We start from the raw sequence: 12,298 nt of genomic DNA, 5'->3' as shown, positions 1-12,298 counted from the left end.
TCTTTAAATCTTGTCAGGAAAATGTCAGGAGTTTAGACTGGTGTCTTATACAGCGGCAACCGACATAGTGGCTTTTAATTAGCCATCCTGCATCCACCACTTAGGATGTTTATTTTTGCTCTTGAAAGATTTTCAGAAACAAGCAAGGGTGAAGAGCCAAATCATTTACACACATGCATAACCAAACCCAAATCGGAGTGTTCACAGAAATTTTAACCCAGGCATGCAGATCAAACAAAATATTAAACTAGGCATGCAGAAAGAAACAAAAATGAACTCACCAGAAAAGACATGTCTCCAAGACAGATTATAAATTCTGTAGAAACCGGAGTACTTTCCACAAGGACACTTCTCAGGAAGGGCTTGCCAAAAACAGAATTTTATTGTTCCAAGAGAGATGCAGCGTTCTTCATTTAAGGTAGGCTTAGAACCAAACCAAATCTCAGATAAAGTCAAAAAGCCTCTATCAGGAAGAAGGGGCTTAGCCTGAGTGAAGACTCACCAGGGCAGAACAGGTGAGCCATGGAAGCAGAGAGCTCAGTGGGCTCAAGGTGAGCACAGCCTGCAGATTCCAAGAATCACTGATTCCTTCCAAAAGTGATCTTGCTTCAGGTTCCACTTCTGGAGACCATTTATGTCAACCTAAATAACAAACACTGAGAGGTTCTCTAAAAGAAAATGATGTTTCCATGGTAATGGGTCATTGCAATGAAAATACTCATGCCGTATAACTTATGTGCATATTCTGGGAAGTAAAAGAAGACAAAGGTTTTTAAAGGAAAAGTAAGGAGGATTACATTGTTGTTTGGAGAGAGTTATCCTTAGCTACAAGGAACAATACGGGTGGTGCCAGTTCCAGGTTGGACAGGCAGTTGCTGGGCAGATGTCCTTATAGAAGTATTTTTTTGTGCAAGGTTATGGTTTTTGCAGTCTTTCATGATGGCTCTTGGTATCAGATATTTGTGAGTGAGAGTTCCCACTTCATGGCCTTCCCCAGCTGTATTCATCAGGATATGTTTTAATAACATAAGTGACTCCATATTTATTCTGACAACTTTCACAACATACAGGTCCTTTTGTTTATCAGTCAAGGAAAGAAGAGACAAATAAAAGTCCAGTGTATTGAGTGTTTAATATTTACTGGACTCTAAGAGTACAAAGATGAACTTTTTGCTCTTCTCAGGAAGGGAGAATCAGACACGTCGTACTGTTGCCATACCAAGGGATCATCGGGAGGAATCTAGAGGGGAGGGGGTGGCCATGGGAGCACAGGGTAGCCTCAGGGGGCAGGAAAGGCACCTCAGAGGGGCTTTAATGTCTACTGCCTTGGCACTGTCCTGGGGAGGGACAAAATTATCTTGGTCTCTTGTGCCTTAGTTCTCCAGCAAGGGTGAGTAATGGACTTTAATTCCAGGAAACATAGCTGTGTTATGGAAGAGCAGCCACACACAGCTGGGCTTCTGCTGTTGCACTCAGCTGGTGCCACAGGCAGGCAGAAAAGCTATTTCTCAGAGCTTCTTAGCCTTGGAATTGAGGAATGGTGTGCGCCCCAGCAATCTTAATTATGCTTTCTCCAAATGCTTTTTGAACCCCCAAAATCTGAGACAGGTCTCAGTTAATTTAGAAAGTTTATTTTGCCAAGGTTGAGGACACACGCCCATGACTCAGCCTCAGGAGGTCCTGAAGACATGTGCCCAAGGTGGGTTAGAGCACAGTTTGATTTTATCCATTTTAGGGAGACATGAGACATCAATCAACGTATGTAAGATGAGCTCTGGTTCAGTCTGGAAAGGCGGGACTACTCGAAGCAGGGAGGGGACTTCCAGGTCATAAGTAGATAAGAGACAAATGGTTGTATTCTTTTGAGTTTCTGATTGGCCTCTCCAAAGGAGGCAATCAGATATGCATTTATCTCAGTGAGCAGAGGGGTGACTTTGAATAGAATAGGAGGCAGGTTTGCCCTAAGCAGCTCCCAGCTTGACTTTTCCCTTTAGCTTAGTGATTTGGGGGTCCAAGATATTTTCCTTTCACAGCTTTAAGCCACTCTTTTTCCTAGGTGACATTTTAGTTTAGCAGGTCACAGGTTGCTGGCACACTCATCCCTGTTCTCAAATATCTTTGAAACCTGAGTGAAATGACAATTGGGGGAAACTCATTTACAGAAAGACAAAGAAGACCATGTAAATTTGCACTAAAGCATAAATCTTCGGTCTCTCTAAAATGATTTTCTCTGAATTCTGAATACCTGACATAGTAGAATATTGGATTCTTGCATAAACCCTTGACCTTCACAACATGTTTGTTTAGTGGGCAATGAAAATTGTTAACCCGGCTTATTATTAAAAGGAAAAATGCAGGTTTCTGAAAGGATTTCTTGCTTGATGTCACCCAGGTAACCTTGCTAGGAGACAGATCTGATATTAAAATTCCTTCAGCTAGCTGGATTACAAACCACCTAGGGTTGCTGACCTCTGAAATCCAGGTGATTTTAACAATTTGGAGTTTAGTGATACATGATCAGGTTTTCCAGACCTGTGTTTTTCGTTTTTTGTTTTTTTTCTCCTCTGCCCAAATTCTTACAGAATTTGGTCATAAGTGCTTTTTCCTGAGTGATAGGATGGGAAGGAAGAGATTTAAGAACTGGGAACACTGAGAGGATTACACATCTGTTAAGCACAGACTCCAGAGCTTGATTTTTGTCCGGTTCTGTTCTGGACTTGAAAACACGTTCAGTCATGATGTGTGCCCTTAAGGAGTCACTACCTGTGCATGGGCAATTCTTCTTTAAGTCTGGAAAGGATGGTGATTAAAGTAGATGGAGTATCAGGTTCTCAGCTTACCTGGGCTCTTTCTTTCATGCACTTGTGGGACTAATTGAGAGTTATTTTATTCACTCATTGACTCATTTATTACCCTTGAACTGCTTATTTGTTCCACATTAAAGGAAACAAGGGATTAGGGATCTGGGTTTTATTCCCACTCATATCACAAACTGATTGTGTGACTAAGTGGGCAATTTGACTGCTCCTTGCCTGAGTTCATACGTTTGTAAAATGCACATCATAATTCTTGCCCTAAGTGACTGTATTGGTTACCCGTGAGAATCAAGTGAGAAAAATGGATATTATAGCATTTTGGCAAATATTTAATGTACCCCTATGAGATAGTATTATTGTTTTTAGGCCAGTGGTTCTAAACTTCGGTATGAGTAATGATCCTTAGAGAATATATGAAAATGCTTATTACTGAGCCTACATTCACAGATTCTGAGGGTCTGTGACCCAGGAATCTGCATTTTAAGAGGCACTTCGAGTAATTATGATGCAAATGGTCCAAGAATTCCACTGAAAAATACTGGTGTGTCTGCAGAATATTGGGGAATTCCTCAGCAAGGTGTCTGTTTTCAGGATGATCTGGGGGCCCTCATCTTGAAGCCTTTGCCTTGGGTTTATCCGTACATACTCAGAAGGGATTTCTCTTATTTCTCATGTTTGTCTGCATGCCATGCAAGGGGCTTACACTCAACAGGTGCTTAGTGGAAATGTGGTGGCCTGCCCTACGTGCAGAAGACCGTGATTCTGCAGGTGAATGGGCTGGAGTTAAGCAATCTTTTATTTTCTTTTTTAAAATAGCAATGCAGAGTCCTCAGAGAAGAGATTCAGAATGAACAGCTTTGTGTCAGACTTTGGAAGACCTCTGGAGCCAGATAAGGTATTTTCTCGCCAAGGCAACGAGGAGTCCAGGTCTCTCTTTCACTGCTACATCAATGAGGTGGAACGCTTGGACAGAGCCAAAGCTTTTCACCAGACCACAGCCCTTGACAGTGATGTCCAACTCCAGGAAGCCATCAGAAGCAGTGAGAAGCCAGAGGAGGAGCTGAACAGGCTCATGAAGTTTGACATCCCCAACTTTGTGAACACAGACCAGAACTCCTTTGGGGAGGATGATCTTCTGATTTCTGAACCACCTATTGTTCTGGAAACTAAGCCACTTTCCCAGACCTCACATAAAGACTTGGATTGAGAAACATGCTCTGTAAAGCGTCTTCCTGAAGATGTGGATTCTGTCTTTATGTCGCAAGAAATCTACATCCACCAAAGTTGTGTGTGTTTGGGGGAGAGAGAGACACAGAGATAGAGACAGAGAGACAGAGAAGAGACGCCTTTAGAAGAGAGCTGAGCTGATTAAGCTGAGTGGTTTTTTGTTTTGTTTTGTTTTTCTTTTTAATACATTTGGAGCTTTGGGGGTATGTATTAAAGTATTTACACCAAGCTTGTCCAACCAGTGGCATGTGTCCCAGGACAGCTTTGAATGTGGCCCAATACAAATTTTAAACTTTCTTAAAACATGAGATTTTTCTTTTTTTTATCATTTCTTTTTAAAGCTCATCAGCTATTGTTAGTGTTAGTGTATTTTATGTGTGGCCCAAGACAACTCTTCTTTCAGTGTGGCACAGGGAAGCCAAAAGATTGGACAGCTCTGATTTATACTAGCCCGTCTTGATTGTTGAAAAATTTGGCCAAACACTTATTGTCAGCATTCTTGGGTGAGAATTAGCCTACCATGTTCTAATCTGGCCCTGCCACTAGTATGCTCTACCTTTAGCGAGTTGCTTTACCTCTCTGGGCTGCCCCATTTTTAACTGTAGGTTGACAGGTCTGGAGTGATCCATCCCACCTCTAATATTTTGGGAATTTATGACTTTGCCTTCAGATGAGGCTGAGCTATACATAAAACAGTATAAACTAGGGTACTGCCTCGTATCTCTTGTAGGCTCTCCCAAATCTCTGTACCTTCCACTCAACCCTAATTGAGCCAAGCTTTAGTCAGGGGATCTGGGTGTCTACCAGAATGCCAGGAGACTCATCTTACACAGTCACGGTGGCCAGTGTTTCTGGTGGGTTGTGCTGAAAAAGCTCTTCTGAGAACTTCCAACCACCCATGCTCTAATCTGGGGACAGCCATCCCCTGCCTCAGAATAAGTACCAATTCATAGTATATGCATGGTACTCTTGTCCCCAAGAAATGTTAGGAAGCTTGTCAGCTGAGTGAGAGGAGGTGCCTTCTGGGTATCTCTGTGTTGGTGTATCTGTGCCATTGGCTACAGAACAAGAAAAATACTATTTGCCATGCTATTACCTTGGCAGATGTGTAGGTGATAGTCATCTGGCTTTCAGCTGAGATGGTCAGTGGGTTGTAAATTCCCCACTAGCAGATATTCAGGGTGGCCTGAGTTATGTAAACATGTGAGCAACACAGCTTTAATTTCATGAGGAATCAAAGCTGCACGCTGGTATTAAAACAACTTGATTTTGTGCACACAGTTGCATGCATGGCAAGCTGTTAATCTCTGGGTGGCATTTTCGTTATGAATTTGTTCACCACCTGTGTCTTGCTTAAGCTACAAAATAAATGCATTTGACTGCACAGAAATTTTCTCTGGTTCTTTATTTTCAAACATCCAATTTTTTATTTCCCAAAAAGTTGTACCATGTTTATAATGTCTCCTAACTTCTTGGAGTAGGCAGTGCCGACTCTGCCATCTTTGGGATTCTGGTGATCTGAGTCATGAGTGAGATTTCATTTAGGGATTATTTCGCTAAAAGAAATCCTTTTTCTATGATGTATTTTAAAGAAAATATCATTCTTTAAGACTCTGAATAGTAAAACAAAGTATGGAATTTTTGTTTGTAATTAAAGGTACTTTAACATATTTTTACAAATAGATGCTATTTTCATGAGCTTTTTATGCAAGAGAGCAAGAGTATTAAAGAATGCTGAGTTTGTTAACTTTTTTGTTTGTTTGTTTTTGAGAGACGGAGTCTTGCTCTGTCGCCCAGGCTGGATGGCTCACTGCAGCCTCCCCTCCTGGGTTCAAGTGATTCTTCTGCCTCAGCTTCCCAAGTTGCTGGGACTACAGGCACGTGCCACCACGCCTAGCTAATTTTTGTATTTTTTAGTAGAGATGGGATTTCACTATATGTTGGCCAGGCTGGTCTCGAACTCTTGACCTCAAGTGGTCTGCCTGCCTTGGCCTCCCAAAGTGCTGAGATTACAGGCATGAGCCACTGTGCCTGGCCAGAGTTTAACTTCTAATATGAGTATGATTATTCATAATTCATTTAATGAAATATAAATCATGGGCTATTATTAAAGTTCGCAGCTACTTAATTGGTATCTTATTTAGAAGTAGATTTATTGATCAGAAGATTGAAAGATATTTAAAGGTCAGACAAATACCCATGACTATATCATCATTTTTATGAACTAAATGTTAAGAACTGTGAATGGTCCAAGATTTTGCCACTTCTGCAAGTCAGCTTGCCATAGTCTCGTGGATGCTGCCTGAAGACACAAGAGTCTTGGGTCAGAGAAAAAAGTCTTCATTACAACACAGCAGGCCACATATGCTTCATGCTCATGTTGGTTCTTGAGTTTGTTTCCTACTGCTGTTGTAACGAATTACCACAAATTTAGTGACTTAGAGCAACACAGATTTATTGTCTTACAGTTCTGGAGTAGAGAAGTCTAAACTCAGTTTCAGTGGGCTAAAATCAAGGTGTTAGCCCAGCAGCATTCCATCTGGAGGCTCTCAGGATTAATCAGTTTTCTTGCGTTTTCTATCTTCCAGGGGTTGCTCCCACTCTGTGGCTCCTCTTCTTCCACTTTCCGTCTCTGTCTTTAACCATCCTGCTTCTCTCTTATAAGGACCTTTGTGATTACATTGGGTTACCTAAGATGATCTCCCCATCTTGAGATCCTTCATTTAATCACATCTGTAAAGTGTGTGCCTTTTGCCACATAAGGCAACATATTGACAGGTTTCAGGGATTAGGATGTGGATGTGTTTGGGGAACCATTAGCCTGCTAGTCTTACCTTTGGCCCCAAAGGTTTATATCCATTCTATATGCACAATACATACACCCCATCCCAATATACTCCACAGTCTCAATTCACTATAGAATCAATTCAAAGTCACATGTATTACCTAAATCTTATCAGCTTAAAAGTCTCAAACCTTATTATCTTAACCATCTAATTTCAGTATTAGTGAGATCCTGGGTATGATTCATTCTAGGGAAAAACTCCATCTGTGGACCTGTAAAACTAGAAAATAACTTATTTTCTCCCAAAATACAATGATGTGACCGACATAAGATACTAGTTACTAATATAGTTGTCTTTCAGTATATGCAGGGGATTGGTTCCAGGCGCCCTGTATACACCAAAATCCTAGCATACTTAAGTTCCACGGTAGGTCCTGCAGAACCCGTGTATATGAAAAGTTCACTCTCCATATATGTGGGTTTTGCATCCCAAGGATACTGTATTTTCAATCCCCATTTGGTTGAAAAAAAATCTGCATACAAGTGGGCATGTGCAGTTCAACCCTATGTTGTTCAAGGATCAACTGTATTCCCATTCCAAAAAGGAGAAAATGGAAGGAAAACAATGAATCATCAGTCCCCAAAAATAACAAATCCTTCAAACTGGGAAAACTGTTAAGCTGCAAGTCCTGGAAATAGTCTTTCATGACTTCTGGCTACATCCTCTGGGCCTGAAGCTCCACTCTTGGAATCATCTGTTCTTCTACTTGAAAGGTACAATGTGTTTGTAGCTGAGTAGTTTTATCAGCCTTTTTTTCTGCATGTAGAATTTTGGGAGTCTGATAGCCTTCATTTGTCTTGCCCTCACTCTGTCCATTTCAGTTAAAGTTGTTCTCAGTGCCCTGGGTTCTTGTAATCTTCCAGTATAGACATCAAGAGTGATCACCAAACATAGGAGCAAAGAGAAAGAGAGAGAATAGGGGAAGAAAAATAGAGAGAGAAAGAAAAAGGGAATGGGGACTTATCCTATGTAGGAACTTGACTCACCAAGGCACCAGGGCTGAAACAATGGTGCAGCTGCCTTGGTTTGTGCCTGGTCAGCCATCTCTGTCCTCTGGGCTGTACCATTTGCTCCCACAGGACCCTAAAATGAGGGTTCTATCTGGAGTGCCATGAGATGTAATCAGCACCCTGGGTTCTTGTAATCTTCCAGGATGGAAATACAGATCACCAGACATAACAGCAAAGAGAAAGAGAAAGCTTTATTTTAGCTTGTACACAAGGAAGTCAGCGCTGCACAAGGAAAAGGGCAGGCTGCTCCCTGAGGGTAGTATGTGAGTTAGTTTTACAGGGCCTTTCCATAGGTAAGTGTTTAATCAGGGCATGTATAGGAGGAGTTTCTCTAGCGCTTGGGCAGTGGCTTCGCATGCTTCTTCGTACATCGCATGTCACATTACATTTTAAATCTCCACCCCTGGTAGTGACTTTTAGCATTAAAATGCGGAAGGGGTAGCTATGAGTTGAAGTTTAAGTCCAAGTTTGCATATGGGGCCTCAGGGAAGTCCCTAATCCCTTAAAGCAGGAACCTGTGGTTAACAGCTTCTTGGATCTTTTATTGCTGATTGGCCGGAAGTTAGGTAAGCTACAACTTGAGTAAGGAGCTTTTGTTCTTTTTCTCTAAACCACTCCAAAACAGGAAACCGACCAGCCTGGCTGTCTCACAGTTGGCAGTGTTTCTGCTGGTATAACATTTTCAAGAACTAGGGTGTCTCCTGGATATATCACAGAAACTTACTACATTAGGCAAGAGGCTCTTCTGTGGATCACTCCTGAATAACCCTATCTCTATTCCTAGTTTGTACTAAATGGATAAAATGATCCATGAGTCACACTCCTAATTTTTTCAGAGAGAGCCCCCTGTGTGATTTAATACTCTTTTTGTTTCTTTTGAGACAATAGCAAAGGTTGCGTAGTTACGGTCCTTGGCTTTCTCTCCAGAGCATGCTTTCCTGATGATGAGTCTCCTAATTTTAGTGTTTTTGCAATGTAATTGGCTGAGAATTTCCCAAATCATCAATCCTGATTCCTCTTCACTTAAAGTTCTTCCTTCAATTTATCTTTCCTCTTGCATTTTACTATCAGCAGCAAGAAGAAACCAGGCCTCATCTTTAACATTTTGCTTGGAAATCCTCTCAGCTAAATATTCAACTTTATTATTTACAGATTTTGCTTTCTACATAATTGCAGGGCACAATTCACCTAAGCTTTCTGCTGCTATGTAACAAGGATCTCCTTTTCTCCAGTTTCCAAAAACATGTTCCTCATTTCCATTTTAATGTCCATATCACAGACATACCTTTAATGTCATATTTCTACCAATAATGTCCATATTTCTACCAATAGTCCGTTCGTGATGATTTAGGTAGTTCATAAGATAATTTTTTTTTTTTTTTTTTTGAGATGGAGTCTCGCTCTGTTGCCAGGCTGGAGTGCAGTGGCACGATCTCGGCTCACTGTAACCCCTGCCTCCTGGGTTCAAACGATTCTCCTGCCTCAGCCTCCCAAGTAGCTGGGACTGCAGGTGTGCGCCACCATGCCCGGCTAATTTTTGTATTTTTAGTAGAGATGGGGTTTCACCTCCTGGCTAGGATGGTCTTGATCTCTTGACCTCGTGATCTGCCTGCCTCAGCCTCCCAAAGTGCTGGGATTACAGACGTGAGCCACCGCGCCCAGCCAGGTAAAATTTTTTTTCTGTCCTGCTCAGCACTTCCCTCTGAGTCATCACTTAGAGCTGTTGACATCCATATTCCTACTAACAGTCTACTCAAGGCAATCTAGTCAGTTTATATCATGTTCTTCAATATTCTACCAGCCACTGCCCATTGCCAACTCCACATTGTTAGTTGTGTTTTGTTTTTTTACAACAGCAATAGAAATTAAAATAGTTCCTCTTGCCTCCAGGTCTCACAGTGTGGAGATGAAAGGGCTCGAGGAGATGCTGTGCACACAGTGGGTTGGTATCATGGCTGAGGAACCCTGAGCTCAGGGGAACCCTGTGTTTTGACAATGGGTTGCAAGCAAACCTCCCTGGCCTTTACCTCAGAAGGAGATATTATCTTCGTTATGCTGGATAGTAAATAAACCTGCTCTGTGCTCCAGAGGGAGACACTAGCTCCCTCTTCCAAGGCTGTTCACTTTGCAAACACTACTGAATAGACAGCTGAGACAAAGGCTGTCAGTTTTCTCCTGCTCACTATACATGCAGAAACCCGAGAGGCCTTTGGAAACTGCCTCCCAAACCTAAAATGATCAAAGAGTAGATTGTATAAGTCACTGGGGATTTTTGAAAAAGAGGCAACTTTGAAGAAGTTGTGAAAAGAATGAAGGTGATTTTTTAAATGCCTGATTTTCTCTTTTAGAGATGTACAACCACCTCAGGTTAAAGTCAATGGATTTTTTCCCTTCTGAAAGCTGCCAAGACTTTGCCAAATATATATTGTGTATGTGAGCTATTTTACTACCTACTGAAAAATTGTCTATTATTGGTAGAACAATAATCCATCCTGTCACCCAGAAAAGATGTGTAGTAGAAATAGAAAGTCTTTATGTCTAGGTCAGGCTTGTAGATATATTGAGAGAGGCGACTTCAGGCAGCCTGTGATCAGAGGTGTTGAGCTGGCAGCTTGTGCTGATTCTTGAGGCAGATGTGTGTGAGTGGCACAGAGAAAATATTCTTGTCTTTCTATGGAGTTGGAGCTTTTGAATGAATTTTGCAGAAAACTTGGGATCCTCAGCTAAGAACAATCCTTGGGAAGTTCATTTACAACTGTATACCTAGTGAGAGGTCTCCAGAGAAATATGCCTGCCTTGGGAAGAATGTGTGTACATTTTAAGGAAAAATAGTTCATAAAATCCAGAGATACTGGAGAGAGAGTTATTTACATTTCTAGGATCCTTTCCATCTGTTCTCTATGGAGCCAAGTTTTTCTTCCTCATGTTTTGCCTCTTCCTCTATATAAACAGAGAAACTCTATTTTTCCCCATCCCTCGTCTAGGATACAGATGTTGAATGTATAGGAGATTTTAACCGAGTTTGCAATGTTACTTCAGGGGTAGAATTGGGATGTGAGGGACCGTGTGGCTATGGATGGCTTTTAAAATGAATAATGGGAATCTGAACCTACCCAGATAACCTTGGGTATACATTTATGATCAAATTAATAAAGACAAATGTTAAAAATTTAACACAAATGTTGTTAGACTTCATTCCAAAAACACCTCATTAGATAGCAGAATAGTGTCAAGTGTAAGTAAGTGTAGTACAAGTTGGCCCATAGAGTACCCACGGACCCTATGACCTACCAGTGTGAGTTTGAAAGCACCAGCCTTTGACTTCAAGTGAAATGTATGCGAATGACTTGCATTAAAGAAATAATAAATTCAGAGATAATTATGATAACAACAGTGTCATAGGTTGTGTTCCATAAAAGCCTGAAAAGATTTATTGTAGGTGAGCTATAAGAAGGGGAACGATGGAAGCAGTTAGAGCAGGGGAAAAGCCACCAAGAATGTTATCTCAGCTGCAGACTGGCCACATTCTGATCTCACAGGAAGTTCTGGGGCACAAATTGCACTACAGAATCAGTCCCATCCTGAGGCAGGGGCATGATCTTTTGTTGCCCCAAGCCAGTCAGGGTAAGATGCCTTCTGCTTTGATCAAGGGTAATTCTTGAGAGAAGAGGGTGCTGGTTAACATCCCTAGCAGCTGGGAACAGGCATTGGCTAGTAAAGGACCCTGTGTGGGCACCAGCAGCATGCATTACAAACAATAACATTTATTAGGCACTAAGGTGCCTAATTGGTGACATTTATTAGGCACTAAGCCGCCCCTGTCCTAAATTAATTTTTGTAAGCCTACTATGAGAACTTTCAACAGAGAGGTCTAAGTGAGCCTTTAAATATCATAATTCAGGTTACTTCTCTGTTCAAAATCCTTCAATGGCTTCCCATTTCGTGCAGTGAAAAAGCCACATTCCTTATGATGACCTGAAAGCTCTACGTGATCTATGTCCTACTCTCCTGCCCATCACAGAAGCAGCCCTTCCAATAACTTTTATGTGTGTGTGTGGTGGGGCAGGGCAGGGTGGTCTTAGTAAGCCAAGAGTCATTACATCTGGGATGAGCCCTTTTCGTGAATAGATACGAGCCCACTCCTTTCAGGGCACTGTTGTCAGCTCATAAGCTTACGATTGTGGCTTTCAGTTTCCTCTTTGTCACCTGGAAACTTCACTTTCCTTCATGCTTAGCTCTATGTTACTTTTGTTGTTGTATTTTATCCAACATTACTAAAAGTTTTATTTAAGAGGGATTCGAATTATCTCAGTTCACTGTGTTTCCAGAACTGGAAACATGTTTTTTATTCAGTTTTAGAATACCTGTTTGATTCTTCTTAAACATGTATGTAGTATAT

The 12,298-nt window shown here is 41.4% G+C and overlaps 1 protein-coding gene across 5 annotated transcripts in view; it reads left to right on the top strand.

The window, feature by feature from the left end:
* MRAP2 (melanocortin 2 receptor accessory protein 2) overlaps positions 1 to 5,433 on the top strand; it is a 71,391-nt gene extending 65,958 nt beyond the window's left edge. For all 5 annotated transcript variants that reach the window (XM_030798534.1, XM_030798535.1, XM_030798536.1 and 2 more), the window contains one exon: positions 3,633 to 5,433. In XM_030798534.1, coding sequence (XP_030654394.1) covers positions 3,633 to 4,023 — 391 coding nt within the window. In that variant the 3' untranslated portion in view covers positions 4,024 to 5,433. The remainder of the gene's footprint in view (positions 1 to 3,632) is intronic.
* The last annotated feature ends 6,865 nt before the right edge of the window (positions 5,434 to 12,298 follow it).

The sequence above is a fragment of the Nomascus leucogenys genome, chromosome 18 (assembly GCF_006542625.1).
Source record: "Nomascus leucogenys isolate Asia chromosome 18, Asia_NLE_v1, whole genome shotgun sequence".
In the NCBI taxonomy this organism is placed as follows: Eukaryota; Metazoa; Chordata; class Mammalia; order Primates; family Hylobatidae; genus Nomascus; species Nomascus leucogenys.
This window is presented reverse-complemented; position numbering and strand designations above follow the sequence as displayed.